Source organism: Bos grunniens, chromosome 5 (assembly GCF_055505025.1).
Source record: "Bos grunniens cultivar Pamir isolate PY7600 chromosome 5, Bosgru_T2T1.0, whole genome shotgun sequence".
Taxonomy (NCBI): Eukaryota; Metazoa; Chordata; class Mammalia; order Artiodactyla; family Bovidae; genus Bos; species Bos grunniens.
The window spans coordinates 68765584-68787244 of NC_141169.1; the positions used below are offsets into that span (position 1 = coordinate 68765584).

Sequence of the window (21661 nt, forward strand, 5' to 3'; positions counted from 1 at the left end):
TGGTTACCTTTAACATTGTAGGATGGTGGCTGATTTTGCTTAACCACCCTTTTTTGCCTATTTGAATTTTCTGTAATAAGATTATTCTTTAAATGGGAAGGTAAAGCGGGAGTTATTAACTTCAGATTATCCCAGTTGTGCCCTCAAAACCTCCTTCTGGCAAAGAAAATGTTTCTGTCCAGCCCATATCTGGGAAATTGCTTCTCCATTGTAAATTTGAGTGTTCTTTCAAGATGACAGTCACTCAAAGTGTCTTTTAGGCAAACTATACAAGAGCAATTGTTGATTAAAAAATTATCACCAAAAAGAACAGGTGAGAAAATACAAATCTCCTCACTTTAAAAAAGCAACAACCCAAGTGCAGTGCTATTAAATTATACAAAGTTACATTATCTAAATTTAGTTTATTGCAAAGATCAAGACAGCACACTAGAAGTTGGCAGCTTCTCCTTCATACCATTCACAGCACTCACTCTGCTCTTCATTTCATTCACTCACCCATGCAAAAAAGGTCTGTACACACACAATGATGTCTGACATTTCCTGGTTCCCATAGTATATTAGGAAACTTGACATTTCAATTAAAAAGGTAAAATGAGGACATTTACCATCAGACTAAAATTCCTCTTCTGGAAGAGGGTATTATGTAGTATTTGAAGATATGCTTTGGAAAAATCATACACAAAATGAAAGGGGCACCATTTCTAGAGCACTAGGACTACAATAAACTTATGAATTCCAACACTCATAATAATATAACTCGAAAACAAATCTTGTCTTAACAAAAGCTCCAATAAACTAAAACTATCTTAACAGGCACAAGGAACAGTGTAAACACTGTTAACGGGCACCAAGTTGAATAGGGCAGACAATAGTTGCTTCTGCATTCACACTTAATCTCTCACTTACATTAAAAAAAAATGGTACTGTTTAAGCTATGAATGTTTTACAAAAAAAGTTAATTTTTAATAAATATGGCAAATGCTAAAAAGCTAGCTAGGTTATCATGCAAGATATTATATAACCAAGACAAACTCAAATTTATAATAAAGGCAACTTGCATTCAAAATGAACTCTACCCTTATATTTTATTAAAAGGGCAAACATCATGAATTAACCCAGCTGCTTACTTGAATTACAAAAGTAACATGATTCAATATGAAAATAAGAAACTGTCTACAAATCTCTGACAGTAATAAATTGCAATATACAATGCATACAGGAGTCATACAGAGCAACAAACTCTCGTACAAAACAAAAATATTTTAATACCTTTAAAATCCAAATTTTTCTTTAAAATCATTCATGAAAAAGATTCTCAAGTCAGAATTAACACCTCAATTAGTCAAGCATTGGGAAGCTACATTACAGCTATTTAATATACAAAGAGACATCTTTTCACCAGTCAGTTCCTTCTAATGTCTCTGTTCCAGAATCTGTATACAGACTTGTTTTTCCATACTCTCCGTTCCATCATTTCTTCAGATCATGAAAACTGAATTTGCTGAACACCAGAAATCTAAGATTTGAAAATTTAAATTGAGCATAATTAAAGAAAATAGTTTAAAAGTAGCATGTATACTATAACATTCAAAGAATAAAAACAGAAGGCAATGAAACATAAGACTAGTTCCCATCCCAAATCTCCATTCTTTCTACCTAAGGGAGCTACTTCAATAATCTCTTGTATATCTTTATAGAAATCTGTGTGAATACACTCATTCCCTCAATATCCACGGCAGACTGGTTCCAGAATGTCCTGTGGATGTCAAAATGCACAGATGCTCAAGTCCTTTAGTCAGCTTTCAGTATCCATGGGTTCCGCACCTGCAAATTCCATCTGCGGATTCAACCAACGACAGATTGGAGACGGCATATGATCCACAGCTGGTTGAATCCATGGTGTGGAACCCGTGGATATGAAGGACAGACTAAATGAACATCTGTGTACATATCTGTAACTGTAAAAGAATACTATACACAGTTATATATTTTGAGAAAATGGTTTTTAACAACCCTCTTTATCCAGTTCTTAATAATTATGTTGATGTTAACTGTGATTTAAAAAAAAAATGAATATAATTTAAGTAATTTAAAATACAAAAAAAGTATAGTACCTGTTGATATGATGTTGTGTAAACCATAACATTTTGTTGCTGACCATCTGCAGTTATTAAGCCAGCTGGTAACTGGTTAGCTAAAAGACAAACAAACAAATGCTAAAGTAGGCAAAGAAGTGCATCTGCTTTCTTGACCTGAATCTTAAGGCTGGGTGATTTTCCATTTAAAAAAAGTTTCCCCAAAAGCACATTTTTTCCTATAGCATTTTTTCAGTTTTCTGAAGTGTACTAACTGCTCATGTGCATAAAAGATGGATTAAGTTTCTGATTCATAAATACACCTAAACTCTAGGCTTAGGCTTGGCTGAGAACAACACTTATATAACTAAGCAGTATGTATTTTAAATATGAGAAATATATAATATATACATATAAATTTTACATGAGAAATATAGTCACCATAGACCTTTTATTTCACCAATGCCTAACGTCTCAATTTTTAAGAAACCTTCAGTTCAAATTTATTTAAATCGCAAGATTTAATATTGTAAACAATTCTCAATATTCCTATCTCATGAATCTTAAATAAAAAATTAGGGACTATGGAAATCAGAACTATTGGTAAAAGATTATAATCTCTGCATAATTAAAATGTACACACTTATCTCTCACAGACTTCAAATATAAGGGCATGAACTAGTAAGAACTATTCAAAATAGTGCTATGTCAAAACACACAGTGCTAATATTCCAAAAGTTCCACTAAAGACATATCCTGTTAATCACTGCCAACAATTTAGTTGCATAAATGTATCATAACACTGCTTACTAAATGCCTCATCTGTAAGCTCTTCGCTTAGTCCGTCTGTAGCTGTGACTGCTCCACCAATTCCTTTCTCTCCTTTCATAGCCTGGGGAAGAAAATGAAACAGTAATCACTTGTACTCAAAACAACAGCAGCAACAAAAACCTACTTCCTAAATAAGAATGCTTACTTAGTTCACAGAATTAGAAGCTTCTATTATTATAAAACTATTAACACTTCTGGTTAATAACATATGGAGAGGTCCTTCAAAATGCTAACTGCTATATATGCAGTAGTCATCACAAGACAGTGTTAGTAATGACCTAGAAAATCTAAAATATTTATGAGTAAAAAGTTATTCTAATTCGACACTACGTCAAAAGGAAAAGTCCAATTACAGATGAAGTAGTCTGCAAAATATACTCAGCTTGCAAATCTACTACAAGTGATCCCAATATCATTTAACTATATACACATCTCTTGGCCAACTGGGCAGCACTGAGGCAGACAGCTGGGAGTTTAAAATTCCTAAATCAGAATTACAGTTTGGATCAAAGACCACTTAAGTGTCTGTCCACTCTCAGGTTCTAATGATCTAATGATGCTGAAGATCTGGAAAAGTTCTGTAAAGAATTAACATATTCTCTTCCTACTCCAGTCATTTTGTACAGATATCACAAAGTTAATGGGATTCTAACACTAAAGACATTAAGAAAATATTTTGAGAGTAGTATGAATCTGACACCCAAGTTGGAGTGTAGAATTTAAAAATATGCTGATCTCAATTCATTTGCACAAATTCATACCATAGGCAAAGTAAAACCAAACATGAGATATAGAAAAATTTAATTAATATAAGAAAATGATATAGTTGTAGTTCCCTATCTTTTTATCTAAACGGCCCCAAGCTCTGAGATACTACCTCTTTAAAATTAGTAACAATAACAGCATGTGGTATTAATGACATTATTGACCATTCAGTATGTGCCAGGCCAAGGGTTGTACATGGATTGTTTTACTTTGTCTTAAGTCCTATTATTAGCCTCACTTTACAGACCAGGAAACCAAGGCCTAAAGTACTTAAATAGTCTGCCCAGGGTCATGGAGTTCAGCATCCAGGTGGTGTAAATCCAGAGTCCATGCTCTTTTAGTCATTACATAACTATGCTGCCATTAATAATAAACAAAGGGAAAAAGAAAGGACTTACTATGTAAGTTCAATAATATAAGTGATTACATACTTCTGAGAAATGATTCACATGTTTAAAAAGTTAAAGGGAATAGTGTACCTTAATTTTCTTAAAAGCATAATGGGAGACACTTTACTTACCTCTCTGAACTTTTGAAGGTATAATTTCAGAGGTTCTACATAACTGTCGAAGCCTAAGGTGGACATGGCAAAAAGAATATCTTCTCCATTGATTGTCTTCCGTTTCTCTTGATGGCATCTTTCACTTGCTTCAGATGTTATAAAGCTGATGAACTCGCTTACACATTCTTGAACACATTCTTTGGCATCTTTTGCAATCTGAGGAGAAAAATCAAAGGTAAATCTGCAGGGCATATAATCACCACTTTCCTAACAACCTGCAAAAATAAAAGGCTATTCAGAAGAATATAAATTTCAGTTAATGACTGTTAACCTTTAATCTTTAAAAATATCTGCTAGTAACACTGAATAATGCATGCTATCAAAATTCGAACCCCCAGAGTGAGACTGAAAACTCAAATACAAGGAGAGAGGCTTTGACAGCTATTCACAGAAAACAGAATTTAGGTACAAAAGCAACCACTAGATGACTCTATTACCCAATAAAGATGAAAATTCTTACTAACCAAATGCTCAAGAAAATCAATCCTGTTATGTCTGGAGTGTACTGTGGGCTAGACTCAAGTCCTGCTTCTCTGCCGTGGCATTTCCACCAGTGAGGACACCAGAAAGTTTTTAAAAACAAAATAAGTTTGTGTAAGGCTTACAAGGGAGTGAAATAATGACATCTAGTGACATTTTTATTAATAAAGACACGAAGTGTCAGGAATAGGTTTTGAGTTTATGAAAAAGCCTACCAAAAGAAGCACACACCTGTCATCTCATTATAAAAACAATTCTTCACTAAGCGATCTAGGGTTTCAAAGTGAAACTGTAATAGAGTAAACCATGCAATTCCAAAGTCACATCTAACAGCAATAACCAAATCCTTCCTGAAACACACTTTCACCTCCATGCCTATTTTACATCCTGGAGAAAAATAACAAAGAGTTACTGCATAAATGCAGTCAAGCAAGATAATATAATGTGAGCTGTATACAGGACTTTAGATTTTCTAGCAGCTACGCTAAAAAAAAAAAAAAAAAGAAAAGATGAAATTAATTTTAATATATTTTGTTTAACCAAATAAACCCAAAATATTACCATTTAAACATAGAATCCTTTTAAAAGTTGAAGTATACGTCAATAAAAAACATTTTAAAAATTGAGGTATCTTTATTCTTTTTTTCATACTATGCCTTCAAAATCTGGGGTATGTTTTATATTTACATCACATCTCAAGTCAGACCAGCCAACATTTCAAGTGCTCAGTAACCACAGGTGGCTGTGGCCACAGTACCTGTGGCGCGGGCCTGCTTAGGTAGCAGTCAGTAGCAGCTGTGCTTCTTTCCCCTTAACACAGGAGGACCACTCAAATTGCAACATCTAACAATATAATTTAATAATATACTTCCTTGTAAGCCTTATTACTTTCCTAAGTATTTTCTAAGCTACAATAAAATGAGAGAAAGCTTATTATGCAATGTAAAACAATATAAAAAGTGTGGACTTCAGTTCAGACCAAGTGATAAGCAGAATGACAATAAGTTTTTAAAGCTGTTATAGGTTAACTATTTATATGGGTGTTTCTCTATGAGACAAAACAACTTAGAAATATCGTGCCAAGGACTTCCCTGGTGGTCCAGTGGTTCAGACTCTAGGCTTCTATCATAGGGGATACAGGTTCAAACCCTGGTGGGGAACTAAGATCTCACATGCCATGCATGGGGCATGGCCAAAAATAAATAAAAATTTTTAAAAATCATGCCAGCTGAAATTTAAATGTATATTAACATTTACAATTATAGACAGAGTTTCCAGATATATAGACTTGGGGGGAATATCCATTAGTCCAACATGATCCAATTTTGATGCAACATTTTAGAAGTTACAACTTCACAGACCCCAAACCTGATAGTTCTAACAATGTACCTATTTTTAAAATGATTCTTAATTCTGTTTTATCTGCTTCCAGCAAGTGGGGGAGGGGGAGCTTGGGGGATATAAGAAAACTGAAATTGGAACACTGCTCAGTAACCAAGTGTGTACCACTGAACTAAGTATTCTGCTGAAAGGCTGAATGACTGAAATCAATAGCTAACTACATTCATGAACTGTGTTCATGTAGTTTGACCTTCCCCCTCTTCACCCCTGAAAAATAAAACCTAGTTAAATTTCTCCTCTGCATTACCTTTCCCGTTTGAGGTATGGCGTTTTTCATTATCCTTGCAACATTTGCAATTGGAAGGTATATATCTTGTTCTCTAAAACTTTCTTTTGAACCGTTTGTGTCTTCATGATCATTCATGCTGTCCTCAGTATCTAAAGGAAAATAACAGGTTTATAGGTTCTCATAATTTTTACTTCAAGACAGAGAAGACTACCCTGAAACAACCTAGGATACATTCTGATTCATCTCCTAATTATTTTTCAGGATTAAAATGGCAGGTCTTTACACAAGTTTCCCACAGCCATACTGAATAAATATCCTCATTAATTTCAAACCCACTGCCTAGAATACTTTTATCCTCAACTCTGCCTATTAACCCTCCAAAAAGCTCAAATACGTCTCTACTGCACCTTCAGAAGCGATCTCTCTCACAAAATATCACATGTGCTTCTTTGTCTCTTCTCTAACACATTCTGTAATTCTTATTTCTCATTCTCCTCTTAGCTTTTGGCTGAGGCCCAGTATCAGCTTTATGTTCTTCCATTTGGTAAAGCAGCTTCAACAGAGGAGGTTGTTGAACAAATAAATATTTGTTACATAACTTAGCTATAAAACATAAGAGACTGATCTATGGCTCCATGCATATAGCTAAGAGGATGTATTAAGAGGATGTATGTTTATCCAAAGCCAAGTTTATATAGGACAGAAAAACTGGACGTGAATATTACTGACCCAATTGGATTATTACTAAGGTAGTAATAGTTTCTGAACAAAGCTATAGCGGTAATATAATCTTCTTACAAAAAGTAAATTTTCAAATTATACAGATGTAGATATAACTGAAGTGTTCACAGTACAAGTATCCTTTTATGATTAAATGCAGTATCCTGAAAGTAAACTTCCCATTCTTTTATATATGTTACATAAGAAAGGTACTTGATTCAATTTTAAAATGATGTTATCAAAATTAACTTGTTTGAATTGTTTAAAAATGAAGTAAATAATCAATCACCCACCGTCAACTACCTTCATCTTAGTATTTTTTAATTCTACTCATCAGAATGCCACAAAAGCAAATTATTTCTAACAGGCCAACATAATGCTGCCATTCTAATACACAGTTAATACTTAATATTGAATAAAAAATAAAACTACATATGCTCATAAGTACTGGAAATATAATAGCTAGCACCCACCCACTAAAGAACTAGTTTACTCTATCAATTGAATAAGAATTTTTCATATACAATCATTCAGAAAACGAAGATCATGGCATCTGGTCCCATCACTTCATGGGAAATAGATGGGGAAACAGTGGAAACAGTGTCAGACTGTATTATTTTGGGCTCCAAAATCCCCGCAGATGGTGATTGCAGCCATGAAATTAAAAGACGCTTCCTCCTTGGAAGGAAAGTTATGACCAACCTAGATAGCATATTCAAAAGCAGAGACATTACTTTGCCAACAAAGGTTCGTCTAGTCAAGGCTATGGTTTTTCCAGTGGTCATGTATGGATGTGAGAGTTGGACTGTGAAGAAAGCTGAGCGCAGAATTGATGCTTTTGAACTGTGGTGTTGGAGAAGACTCTTTGAGAGTCCCTTGGACTGCAAGCAGATCCAACCAGTCCATTCTAAAGGAGATCGGTCCTGGGTATTCTTTGGAAGGACTGATGCTAAAGCTCAAACTCCAGTACTTTGGCCACCTCATGCGAAGAGTTGACTCATTGGAAAAGACTCTGATGCTGGGAGGGATTAGGGACAGGAGGAGAAGGGGATGACAGAGGATGAGATGGCTGGATGGCATTGCTGACTCGATGGACATGAGTCTGGGTGAACTCCAGGAGTTGGTGATGGACAGGGAGGCCTGGCGTGCTGCAGTTCATGGGGTCGCAAAGAGTTGGACACCACTGAGCGACTGAACTGAAGTAGGGAATCAGTAACAAATTAAAGAAACTGTACTAGCTTTAAAAAAGCATACTATTACAGAATTCTTTTCTAAAACCCATCATTCTTTTGAAAACTATTTCTAATAAAAATAAGCAAGTACACCTTTTAGACGAACACTGAACTGTGACAAAAGATTTCAAATTTTCCTGTAAAGACAAAAGTAACCTAGAACATCACATCAATAAAATTTCCACTTTCTCATTTTTCCTACTTGTGAATGTGTTTCTAATTGTGGCTTTCTTACCATCATGAGGCTGTATAACATAATGACTCCCTCCAATATAGTCTGCAGAAATCCCTAGTTGAGAAGCATCTGTGGTAGAACTGTCACCATCCATCTACAAGAAAAAAAAGCTTTTCAATAATCTTCAATAAAATTTATCTAAAAAACTACATAATAGATTCAGTGCTCATAAACTGTTATAGGATGAGTCAATTTTACATAGCTTTAAGCTATGGAATGTTTACTAAAAGAAACATTTACTAAAGTGTTTACTAAAGAAAACATTTCCACTTCTTGTTTTGGAAACCTTTTAATCATATGCCAACGATTCTCCTACCTACACTCCATTAAGTGATAAGCCTACAGGGAAATAAATCTAAAACACACGTCTTTCTTTTCAATTGCATAATCCTCAAATACCGTATAGGCAAGCGTGACTTACAACCTAATTTATCCCTGGAATAACAAGAAGAGCCAAAATCAGCTTGTCAGTGAGTCACCTGGAAGTCACCTATATCCAGCATGTGCAGATCTCCTGCTAAAGCCAGGTGTATTCCTACACGAGCATTTTTGCTCTTGCTGCAGACTTTCTTTGCTATCTCAGAAGTTCTACAGAGACAATGTCCTGGTTCAAACTATTGTTTGGTATAAGAAACATGGATTTCTTGCACAGTTCTGTACCCAAGCAGCCCAAAAGTATACCCACATTTTGAACAAGCTCATCCCCTGGAACTGAAAGGTTCATTTTCACTCCTCCCTACCCCCTACTCCCAGACTTTTGACTTATACAGAAAAAAAGAAAAGGAGGGGTCAGGGAGATTGGAGATCTGCATATTAAAATATGAAAGTGTTATGCTGCTACTGCTGCTGCCAAGTCGTTTCAGTCGTGTCCGACTCTGTGCGACCCCATAGACGGCAGCCCACCAGGCCCCACCGTCCCTGGGATTCTCCAGGCAAGAATACTGGAGTGGGTTGCCATTTCCTTCTCCAGTGCATGAAAGTGAAAAGTGAAAGTGAAGTCGCTCAGTCGTGTCTGACTCTTAGTGACCCCATGGACTGCAGCCTACCAGGCTCCTCCGTCCATGGGATTTTCCAGGCAAGAGTACTGGAGTGGGGTGCCTGTATAACCACAGACAAAAATGAGTGTTAAAATGAGTATTTTAAAAGAACCCTGGGAGTCCCTTGGTGGTCTAGTGGTTAGGATTTGGCACTTTCACTGCTATGGCCCTGGTTCAATCCCTGGTCAGGGAACTGAGATTCCTCAAGCCACGCAGTGTGGCAAAATAAAAATAAAAGAACCCTGCTTATTTATATGTATGGCTTAGTCCCTTTGCTGTTCACCTGAAACTATCACAACATTGTTGACTGGCCACATCCCAGTACAAAATAAAAAGTTCAAACAAAACAAAATAAGAACCCTGCTTAATTTTGCTCAGAAGTAAAAGAAGGAGAATCTGGAAGGAAGAAAAACTAAAACCATAAGTCCTGAACTGTCTCCATTCCAACATGGCAAATCCTGGAAGTCTTTCTGCTTTGCAAATACTATTGAAAACAATAAGGGATTGGCTATTTGTGGGTAGAAATTTTTTGAATGTGTTATCTGAATAAAAAATATAGCAAAATTAAATCTAATTTATATATGTTTTTCAAGGAGACACCTAATCCAAAATGTTTATCAAGGTTCATGACCTAGCACAAACTTGAGGTTATTAACTGCAATATTTGAGTCCTTATGCAATACCTCTTTTCCATCTCTGTTGGATTTTTATCTATTAAATAATACTAAAATACCAAGCTAGTTTCCAAGTATTCAACAACATGGCATTTGATGCATCTGTTGAGGGGCAGAGCAAAGAATTCACCTACTTTTAATAATTTGTAGAAGTACAGGGTACCTATTTATGATGCTTCTTAGTGCCCTCTAAGAGGAGGTAAACGATAGTCAGTGAGCTTGGATTTAGACTCTCACTGATCCCTAAAAACAAGCATCCTTACCAGTTAAATGTATTTCTATACAAAATGGAAATAATAATTTCACCTTCCCCACCTTAAACAGCTAATATATGCATGAAATATTACCCAATTATAAAACACTATTTTGATCCTAAAATGCTAAAAAGATACTAGGAGAATAGCCTTTAATAGATATGATGATGGATTTACTACCCATGAAAAAGTTCAATTAGGATAGCTGTGAATTGACTGGTTTTTACAATGCCCTAGGGAAGATTAAGGTACCAGAGACAGGATCAAAGTGGTTGTTTAAGTGTGTACAACTGGAAACAAATCCAGTTTGTTTTTTTAGGAAGGTGGGGGGGATGAAGCAGTAACAAATCTTTTGCTAAATCAATGTCTACAAGATAGCCTGGGTTTTTAATTAGCTTTTGAGCAAGACTGTTGAAATAACCATGGTCTAAGGCAATGGCACCCCACTCCAGTACTCTTGCCTGGAAAATCCCATGGACGGAGGAGCCTGGTGGTCTGCAGTCCATGGGGTCTCGAAGAGTCGGACACAACTGAGCGACTTCACTTTCACTTTTCACTTGCATGCATTGGAGAAGGAAATGGCAACCCACTCCAGTGTTCTTGCCCGGAGAATCCCAGGGACGGGGGAGCCTGGTAGGCTGCTGTCTATGGGGTCGCACAGAGCCGGACACGACTGAAGCAACTTAGCAAGAGATTAATTAATTTATAAATACAATGTAAAAAAGTATTAAAGGCAAAAAGTTTAAGTCACATTATCTTGTCCTGAACTGGAATTAGCAGCAAGATCATCACCAGAATTAATAGCATTAGCTTCTAAACCTCAGTCTTCCAAAAAATATTTCTACAAGTATTTCATAGAGTTGTCGGAATTAAAAAAAGAACAGAAACCTACTAAGGATGGACTTTGGCACACAGTGTACTTAGGAGACATCACGTCTCGCCATCCCTCCTTTGAAGATGAGCCACACATCATCCGCTTAGTTGTGTGTGTCTTTGGTTCTGCAAGCCTTAGCTTTTCTGTCATTTCACCACTCCTGTCTTCCTCTCCTCTATTTTTCTACCATTAAAATCCTGCCTGATACTTTAATCCCAGTGTTCATCCATCTTCCTGAATCTGATTTACCCTATTCTGTAAGCCAGAAATTAGTGTTCGCATCTTTGAATCCCCAAGGCTCTTACCATTCCACATATTAGCCTCATCTTTGATGCCTATAATATGCTAGCTATTCTCTTATTTATATGTATAAAAAATGAGGGGGGTAACTTGCTAGATACATCCCAAAGGTTTTTTCTAGTTCTAAAACTTCCTACTAAAATTTCAAAATAGTTTGTAGAGCATAAGTAAGCCAGTGAACAAATATTTACCAAGTAAGCACCTAGTATTTATCAGGTCTGTACCATGTGCTGATGACCTAACAGGTCAACAACAAAGACAAGGTCTCTGTCCTGTCTTGTAGAGAAGACAAATATTACGTAAACTGGGGGCAAGGAGAAGGGGTGGGGAGTGCAGCCCATTAACATTTCCAAGGCACAGGCTTTGGAATCAGATCATCTGATTTGAATTCCCTGCTAATAACTGGCAAGTGGGATGAGCATAGTACAATAAGAGTACTCAGTAAATGTTATATATAGCTATTAAATAATTATAAATCATTAACTAATTGCTAGTGCCCAATGCTGAGGAAAACAAAGATGTTTTATGATACACTTTTGGAGCTGACTCCATAAGGGACCTCAATCAAGGAAGGGCATCTTAAGAAGATGACATTTACACTGAGACTGAAAGGTGAACAGCAATCAGGCAAACAAAGATAGGACAAGAATGTTCCAGGCAAAGGAAACTGAGACACAGTACTGGTGGCCTGGAATGAGCTAAGTAGAGGCTAGGTCAAGCAGTGCCTTGTGGACAAGAGTAAATCAAATTAGAGTTTTAACAGAAGAATGCCAGCCCGATTTCTTTTTAAAAAGATCACTCTGGTTACAGTCCCGTGTAGACAATGAACTGGAAGGAAAGCAAGAATGGGGTCAGAAGACCAGTAAGAACCATATGCTGTGTTTAGGGCAAGAGTTCAGGCCAGATGACGAACTTTCCCAGTATTGACAGGAAACAGCACTGGAGAGCAGAAGCAGAGACTACAAAGCTTTTTCGTTGGTAAACTCAGCAGACTTGGTGGCTGACTAAGAGCTAGAGCAAAAACCAAGGATAACGCTGGGATTCTTACAGCTGGGGAGACAGATGGCTTTCCCTGGAGAATGCAAAAGCAAGGGGAGTGGAGTGCTGGGTGATGAAGGGAGCCCAGCTGAAGCTGGTGACCAGGCATGTCTAGTGGAACCAATAGGTCCAGCTGTGATACTTACAAGCTTGATAAGAACAGAGAAGCTAAAGTGGTGGATTCCATCCAGACAGCAAACAGGAAAGAACACAAGGGATACTGATAAGAATGATCAATCATTAGATCCAAGGGAAATGAGAAATCCCAACAAGGAGTTAAATCCCATTAAATTAACTATCCTAAAATCACTAGATCCAAGGGAAATGAGAAATCCCAACAAGGAGTTAAATCCCATTAAATTAACTATCCTAAAATCATTAGATCCAAGGGAAATAAGAAATCCCAACAAGGAGTTAAATCCCATTAAATTAACTATCCTAAGTATTTAGTTGAACTGATAATATTGTTCTCTAAAATATTAAGTGCAATAAATGGTCAGCTGATTAAGTAGTAAATTTTATTCTGTAATTTTTTGATGGGGCAGTATTTTAACTACACTAATAATCTGTTGATCAAATTGCCAACATCCGCTGGATCATGGAAAAAGGAAAAGAGTTCCAGAAAAAACATCTATTTCTGCTTTAATGACTATGCCAAAGCCTTTGACTGTGTGGATCACAATAAACTGTGGAAAATTCTGAAAGAGATGGGAATACCAGACCACCTGACCTGAAACCTATATGCAGCTCAGGAAGCAACAGTTAGCACTGGACATGGAACAGCAGACTGGTTCCAAAAAGGAAAAGGAGTACATCAAGGCTGTATATTGTCACCCTGCTTATTTAACTTCTATGCAGAGAAACACTGCATTATGAGAAACGCTGGGCTGGAAGAAGCACAAGCTGGAATCAAGATTGCCAGGAGAAATATCAATAACCTCAGATACGCAGATGACACCACCCTTATGGCAGAAAGTGAAGAGGAACTCAAAAGCCTCTTGATGAAAGTGAAAGAGGAGAGTGAAAAAGTTGGCTTAAAGCTCAACATTCAGAAAACGAAGATCATGGCATCTGGTCCCATCACTTCATGGGAAATAGATGGGGAAACGGTGGAAACAGTGTCAGACTGTATTATTTTGGGCTCCAAAATCACTGCAGATGGTGATTGCAGCTATGAAATTAAAAGACGCTTACTCCTTGGAAGGAAAGTTATGACCAACCTAGACAGCATATTGAAAAGCAGAGACATTACTTTGCCAACAAAGGTTCATCTAGTCAAGGCTATGGTTTTTCCTGTGGTCAGGTATGGATGTGAGAGTTGGACTGTGAAGAAAGCTGAGTGCAGAAGAATTGATACTTTTGAATTGTGGTGTTGGAGAAGACTCCTGAGAGTCCCTTGGACTGCAAGGAGATCCAACCAGTCCATTCTAAAGATCGGTCCTGGGTGTTCTTTGGAAGGACTGATGCTAAAGCTGAAACTCCAGTACTTTGGCCACCTCATGTGAAGAGTTGACTCATTGGAAAAGACTGATGCTGGGAGAGATTGGGGGCAGGAGGAGAAGGGGACGACAGAGGATGAGATGGCTGGATGGCATCACTGACTCAATGGACATGAGTTTGGGTGAACTCGAGGAGTTGGTGATGGACAAGGAGGCCTGGCGTGCTGCAATTCATGGGGTCGCAAAGAGTCAGACATGACTGAGCGACTGAACTGAATAATTTGTTGCACAAAAGTGTAAATAGTGCTCTTTTTAATGTTTAACACTTACTGAACACTTTCTAAATATCTTATGCAATGTTCATGACCCAATGAAACACGTGAGAAAACAGAAGTTATATGAGGCTAATGACTTGCCAAAGGTGGCACCCTAAATGGGAGTAAGTCTGGAGTCTCATATGCCAAGTACTGTACAGTATTTGTTCTTGATGGGTTTTCAAATAGTCCTTAAGCCTATATCTTTAATTTGCCCCCTCTAAATTCTGAGTCTACTGACTGTATACTGAAAACATTCAAAGATGTTCCTCAAGCAAGGACAATATTAACTTTCCCATTTTCAAAATGAAGCTACTATGAAGCGAAGTACTGTATAAAAAGCACTTAGCAAAATGCATGATACAAAGTAAGAACTCAACAAATGTAACCTAGTATCATTACTGGCTCTTCAAATACAGTTCTCATCTTCTTCCCAGGCATAAGTGTTTTCTCTTTCACACAACCCCTTTCACTTGATCTCTGGATCAGTTCCTTATCTCTGTAGATAAGGAGTAACACAATGATTCCTCATCTCTGATACCAGCTTCTTCATTCTTCCTTAAACATTCTTAATCTCCCTCATTAAACACATTGAAGGACACAGACACCTACAACCTTAATTCTGTTACACATTCTGGTTCATTCTCACCCTGACAGTCCTTACACACCCTCTTCATTCCAACTGAAACTCCGTAACATGTGCGTTTCCATCCCAACAAGATAGTGAAACTGCTCACAAAAGTTGCCAGAGATTTTGCCTTCAACCTACTTGACCATTCTACTATTCTTTGTAGTGCTGGCTTCTGCTAATCCCACATTTATGCTTGGAATTCTCCTTCATTTCCAAAGCAGTATTCTTCCCCGCGCCCTCCCATCCCACTTAACTGTTAATTTTAACCAACAATCATTTTTTCTTTCTTCCCTTACTTTCTTAATAAACTCATTACATATCACTTCTATGCTCATAAATCCTGCATCTACAACCATATCGTGACTGCCACTCACGCAAGCCAGGCCTGTAAGATATGTTTGATTATCCTGCCACTGGAAACTTAAGATACTGGAAAATGAAATTCAACTTCCCCATCCCTTGCAGGGAGGCAGTAGAGGGGAGCTCCTTTTGAACTGTTCCATTAAGAACAATGCCATCTCTCTATTCCTCCAGGCTAATTATACAGTGTCATCGTAGGCTCTTCCATCTCCTCCAAGCTCTACCTAATCTGTGACCTCTTTTTAAATGTTTTCTGGATATGCCCTTCCTTTTCTCTTTCCACTGGACTACAATCCAACCTACTTGGGTACATAATGTTTTAAGACTAATGTCACTGAAACATTGCTTTTATAGCTCTTGAACCTATGATGGTTCTAAAAGTCTTCCATGTCAAATCCAAACCTAGTTTTCATGGCTTTACATGAGTGATTCCCTTCTTAAACCTAACTAAACTAAACCAGTTGAAAACTGATTTTCAACTCTCTTCAGGGCTAAAAAACCTTATTTATGGATCACCAGGTACAGTTCTTTTGTTTAATGAGTGAGGTAATCCTGTCTCAAGGAAGTTGTGACATGCCTCATGTCACAGACATAGTATCCCATTCAAAAGTAAGTATTCAGACAGGCCAAGTGGTATCTCTTCACTAGATTACCCTGTGAGATCCCCACCTGCACCATGCAGATCCACTTCCCTGCCACCAACAAAAGTCACTCAGCCCTGCCTTCAGGGTTCAACTTCTGGCGACAATGTCTACCTATCCAGCCCTACTCATCCTTCAAGGCTCAGTTCCAGCCCTACTAGTTCCTTCTGTGACATTCCCAGCTACCCAGCCCACCACACCTCTCTTTTCACTTGTGCTACCCTTAGAACCAGCATTTTCTGTTCCACACATAACTTGCCTCTAAATATTCAATTTGACTAAAGCCCTGCCAGCTAAACAGCCAGCCACCTGAGATGGGACAACTTTTAACCCTGCGGCCCAGAGGAAATACTTAATACATGCAGGTCACTGAGAAGAAGGAAGCAACAGGAATGGGGAAAGGTACTATCTGGGGAAAGGCACTCATTCTAGCAGGAATCTCCAGTATAAACCAGTTATAATTTTGTTTTCAGTTAATTACAGTTCAAATCTAATTAACAACCAGAATGATAAAACATACTTACTGTCATGAAATACGCGAGAACCGTGTTGTCAGTGGTACTCAAGAACACCTGCCTAAAAAAGGTGTCTAATCTCTGCCCAATTTCACCCTAGAAGATAAACATCTATTAGTAGTTTAAAAAAAAAAAGGTATAGCCCATAGGCTTTCTTCCTAGTAAAAGTTTTAAAGGCATGTATAATTTTACCTACTATTATTTAATGTAATATATGGCAATAAAATGATGCAAAATGCAAGCACCCAATAAATGTTTGTTAAATTGGAAGATATATTTTGGAAAACTTACAAAAAAGTTAATGCCATTGGGGAGAGATATTGCTTTTCCAACATATATTTAGTCATGTTCATCATAAATATTCATCACAACACACCAAATTATATAATATGCAAGAGACCAAAAAAAAAAAAAAAAAAATCACATCACGTATCTAAACTATTTAAAACACCAACACCCAGACTTATCAACTTAATTTTTTGCTGAGGGTTTTCTTTGTTAGGGTCCAAAAGCTCAAAGGGGGAGACAAATTTATCTCAGAATATATGCTTTTAAACATCCCATATTATAGTGAGAAGACGAATGTTGCCCAGAGAACAACAAAATCAATTAAAACCTTTATTTATCATTTTAAGGCACCACCATTTTGGACTAAAATTGCATTTGGAAAGCACTTCATTCTCACTGTAAGGCATAAATAGCTGAATTAACTGGCATCAACTACAACGTTACAATCTTTCTCATTTGCTTTTCCTTTTCTCAAGTAAAACAAGTAAATGGAGAATGAGGGGGACAAAAACACACCCTTTCAGTGTTAATTTTTAAAGGAATAAAAAATATGGATATGCATTCAAGCATGAAATCTAGTAAATAGCAGAAAAAATCGTAACCACTGAATTGAATTTTAAAATGCCATTACAAGGGTCTAGGCAGCAAGACTGGCTGGCACTGTCTACTCTGCTATAATCTTAAGAGCAATTTCTAATTTCTTTTCAGATAACGTCCTCTTTCTAACCTATAGTTGCCCGGAAAATTCCTTCCTTGTAGCTTTAAGTGTTATTTTTCAAAGGGAGTCTGGAGGAGGGTAGGGGGAGAATCTTCAGAACACTTAAAATGTAGGAGCTGTATATATTTATGTATTTTGCTCGGGGAGGGGGTGCACACCTCACTACAATCGCTCACCCAAATAGTTGAGTCAGTATATATTTAGACTTGCTACATTAAAAACACTATCACCGCATATGGTATATATTTTCTTAAAGGCAGGTTATGATATATGTGAAAGCTCAAGGGAATGCATACATCTGTTTAATGTTTAAAGAAATGCAAATTTGTATCCAAGAAAAGCAGCAGACTCTTCCTCCACCCTCCAGTCTCTGGCATCAAGACCCGAGTTTTGCATCAATGCAATCCCTAAATTAAACTACAGGAGCAGTGTGAGGAAGGAATAATTGCCTTTTGAGGTATTGGGATTAAACTTTTTATTTTACAAGTAAAATTCCTATTTGTTAATGCCACTTACATTGATCAGGTTACCTCATCACTTCACATTGTTGATTAGTTTCCATATCAGAGAGCGGAAACCATCCCGGCAATTCGTGGCACGAACCGTTGAGTCCACGCAGGTTAAGAGGGATGCTATTCTTTTTTTTTTTTTTTCAAGTCTTACATTACCTAACCTTGCTTAAATCATCTCATTAAAGTACTCTAGGCAAGATTACGACTTGTGGGTGCCCCGTAATTCTTTGTTCTCGGAGACTACTACTCCTAAGGCCCGGCACATCCTCCCCGCCTCCCACCAAAGATTAAAACCTTAGCCCAATCCGGAAAGCTTCCTTCCCACCTTCGGGGCAAGTCCAGGGACCGCAAGCCGCCAGATGGCTGCATTCTTTACGCGTAAACCAGACTGCGGGGAAACGAAATCCACTCCTTCCTCCCGGGGACCTGGCTTCCTCCCCTACGAAGGTAAGCGGGCTGGCCCCGGCCCCCCGGCCCGCTCGGCCGACCTGTCAGTCCCGCCCGCGCCGCGCGGGCTTCCCTGGCGCGCATCCCCCCGACTCGCCCGGCCCAGGCCCGGGCCCGGGCCCGCGCCCAACGCCCGCCGCCTGCCCGCCGCGCGGCGCCCGGGGTGCCGGGGCAGCAGACAAAGCGGCCCGGCCCCGCCGTGCCCCCGCGGGCGGGCGGACAGGCGGAAATGGGGGCGTCCCCGGGAACCCCCGCGAGGGGGCCAGGCCCGGGGGTGGGGGCAGGATCCGGGCCGGGGGTCCCGGCCGCGTCCCCCGCCCCCACGGCCGGCACTCCGCACAAAATGGAGCCGGTCGGGACGCAGCCGAGAGCGGGCCCGACGGTGCCCCGGTGCTCCCTCCTCGGCTTCGGGCCCTGAGCTCGGCAGCGGCGAGCAAGAGGCGGCCTGGCCCGCGTCCCGCCGCTCCTCGGCCCGGCGCACAAAGAGCCGAGGAGCGGCCCCGCGCCCGCTCCCCGGCCGGGCCCGCAGCGGGACAGGCCTCGCAGGCGCCCGCCCGGCCCCGGCCCCGGCCCAGGCGGGAGGGCGGGTGGGCAGGAGGGAGGCGAGTGCCCCCGGCCGCGGCGGCGTTGGCGGCGGGGACGGCGCCGGGAGGAGACGGACATTTCATTCGAGCTAAAGTGGAGTCGGTTTAGGAGCGATCATTGGCCGAAGCGAGACACAAACCTCCAATGCAGCCCTGGTTGGCTCCCGTCTCCAATCGGCTGTTTGGTTGGACAGAAAATGGCTGCGAAGGAACCAGTCCCAGCGCGGAGCTCCGCTTCCAGGACTCGGCCTCCCCTCCCTCCGCCGCGGGCCGCTTCCCTCGGCACGACACCCTCCCTCCGCGCCTCCCGCGCGCCCTCCCGGCGCGGCCACGCCCCGGCCCCGGCCCCGCCTCCGACCCCGCCCCACGCGCCCGGTGGCCGAGGCTCCGCCAGCCTGCAGAACCGGCTGCAGGCTGCGGCGGGCCGGTCCTGCGGGGCTATCCTAGCCGTCCAGTGGCCTCCTAGTTCGGCTGGGGCTTCCAGGGACTAGGGCCCGAGTGAGCTGCTGCTGAGGTCTGTGCGGAGTTGCTTCCCGCGGTGTTTTCCCCAGGCTTTGGGAAGGGTGATTTCTTAGCCCGCCCTCTTTTTTCAATCCCCTCCCTCCCCCCACGTGGAAGCGTCTCACCAGCCTGAGTGCAGCTGCCTGCGCCTCGATTTTTAAGAAGGGTAAACCAAGGTTAGAAGCCTCGGGCCAGGGCGACACCCGAGCTACAGGGTGGATCTGTGCGGCGATTGCCTCCTGGTGCTGAAAGTACCTCGTGTTCGCCTTGTGTCGCTGTAAATGTTGCCACAAGCACAGCGGTCCTTCTCAGTCGACCACCGAGCTCCGGTGTTAGTTTTTCAGATTCCATCTAAAGATACAGTCCTCTCCTTCAGGTTTAACAAGTTGTCAGACTAGTGAGCCTTCACCCCAGCTTCAAATATTGCATATCCCTTAAAATATTGCGCATCCCTTAAAATATTGCAACACCAACGTGTGGCTTTTCCCAACCAGATGACATTTGGACTGCAAGACTCCATGGCCCGTTCTTGCTTCGGTGCAAGCTCCCTCGCTGTCTTTCGCTGAGTGCAGTCTGGATCGGTCTTCCCTGGACCGTCAACATCACAGATGGGCGGCGAGCCAGACACCACTCGCTGCAAAGCGCGCAGGGTTTTTGCAACCAGAGCCGGGAATCGCGTTCCCTTTACTTCCACTAAACAAGTGGCTCCGTGCCACATTAAACTTTCCAGCTTTAATCATTTAAAAATATATAGCTATGTTTTATTTATAAAGCTCCTACTGTTGAGCTGCATATTTTCACATTTCTGGAGCAAATAAGAAAGCAAAAACAAATGAAAGACTCCAAATTATTCCAAGAGGAGTAAGTAAGCAATACCACCCTGGGATCAGACAGTCTGGCTTGAATTCCAACTCCCCCTCTTACTGGCATGTGACCCTAGCCAAATTTCTTCACCTCTGGGTAAGTACCGTAACTACCTCTGCAATAGGAGTAATAGTAGCCACTTCTTAGGATTGCTTGGAATTTACTTAAAGTAAATGCACATAGAAAGCCCTTAAAAAAAAAAAAAACTTGGCCCATTAACTTAAGATATTTGTATTACATGAATTTCAATCTCCATCAAACTTTTTATTTATTTTTAAAATTTTTATTTTTAATGTGGATGATTTTTAAAGTCTTGATTGAATTTGTTACAATATTCTTTCCGTTTTATGTTTGGGTTTTTGGCCCTGAGGCATGTGGGATCTTAGCTCCCCTACCAGGGATCAAAACCACACCATTTGCATTGAAAGGCGAAGTCCCAACCAATAGACCACAATGGAAGTCGCCTCCATCAAACTGTTTTTAAACTGTTATTTGCTAAAAAGGAGTAAAGTTGGCCTATATTTTAACTCCTCCCTTTCTTTATGATTATCAATAGTTTTAGGAGTGAAATCATGTACTCAAAGGTAGAAAGTATAAAAAAGGAAGAATAGAACTGGAAGTATGATGAATCCACACACTGGATGATGACTCAAAAGATGCAAAGATGGCTGACTACTTTCCCTGAATTCCTATGGTATTATTTCAGTGCCACTGATCTAATCTACATACTTAATTCAGAGTCAACAGATTATCCAGCTCCTACTGTCCACAAGCACAGTGCTAGGAGTGTGGGGGCTACAAAGGTGAATAAAGCACTGTCTTTCCCCTGGGAGCTACCACGAGGAGACAGGAGACCCAGGCCACACCCCCTCTGCAGTTGAATGCCAGTTACCCAGCCTTGACAACCTGTGTTCTCTGTGCCTCTAAAACCTGTGTTCCAGAAGCCTCCAGTCAACATCCACCATGTTTCATGATCACACGGTGAAAGAGAGGGATGTGGATCACAATTTAATGCTTAGGAAAAGACCTTCTCTGGACTAATCTTGACTTTGTATTACAGGCCAAAGGACAGGTAATTTGACTTCGTTCCTTTTCTAGTCCATGAGCTTCCCTGGTGGCTCAGATGGTAAAGAATCT

General features: G+C 40.1%; 2 protein-coding genes and 1 pseudogene across 9 annotated transcripts in view; 1 reads left to right on the top strand and 2 right to left on the bottom strand.

Annotated features, from left to right (window-relative positions):
* HCFC2 (host cell factor C2) overlaps nt 1–21661 on the top strand; it is an 88802-nt gene that overhangs the window by 56536 nt on the left and 10605 nt on the right. The gene's annotated exons all lie outside the window — the stretch shown is intronic.
* Nucleotides 385–19362, bottom strand: NFYB (nuclear transcription factor Y subunit beta). 7 transcript variants are annotated; one of them, XM_086401091.1, is made up of 9 exons: nt 19300–19362; nt 16620–16706; nt 10960–11180; nt 8534–8627; nt 6365–6495; nt 4195–4392; nt 2889–2970; nt 2118–2197; nt 385–1519 (listed from the first exon to the last, which is right to left on the bottom strand). In XM_086401091.1, exons 3-9 carry the CDS (start codon nt 11059–11061, stop codon nt 1487–1489), a joined length of 720 nt encoding a protein of 239 aa, XP_086257217.1. In that variant the 5' UTR covers nt 11062–11180; nt 16620–16706; nt 19300–19362; the 3' UTR covers nt 385–1486. The 7 variants fall into 7 exon arrangements, with proteins under 7 accessions (XP_086257217.1, XP_086257219.1, XP_086257218.1 ...); XM_086401093.1 differs by lacking the exon at nt 19300–19362 and adding an exon at nt 18133–18594; XM_086401092.1 differs by lacking the exon at nt 19300–19362 and adding an exon at nt 18454–18592.
* Nucleotides 18290–19362, bottom strand: LOC147372347 (uncharacterized; annotated as a pseudogene). Its single transcript, XR_015164009.1, has one exon. The product of XR_015164009.1 is annotated as an uncharacterized LOC147372347 (transcript).

What these genes read in the sequence shown, in the direction of transcription:
- NFYB (XM_086401091.1), bottom strand. Translation starts at nt 11,061, where the DNA reads ATGCAAGTGAAAAGTGAAAGTGAAGTCGCTCAGTTGTGTCCGACTCTT. An exon ending in TGTTATACAGCCTCATGATG is followed by an intron (nt 6,496 to 8,533) that starts GTAAGAAAGCCA and finishes ATTTTCCTTTAG; the next exon opens with ATACTGAGGACAGCATGAAT. An exon ending in CCATACCTCAAACGGGAAAG is followed by an intron (nt 4,393 to 6,364) that starts GTAATGCAGAGG and finishes TTTTCTCCTCAG; the next exon opens with ATTGCAAAAGATGCCAAAGA.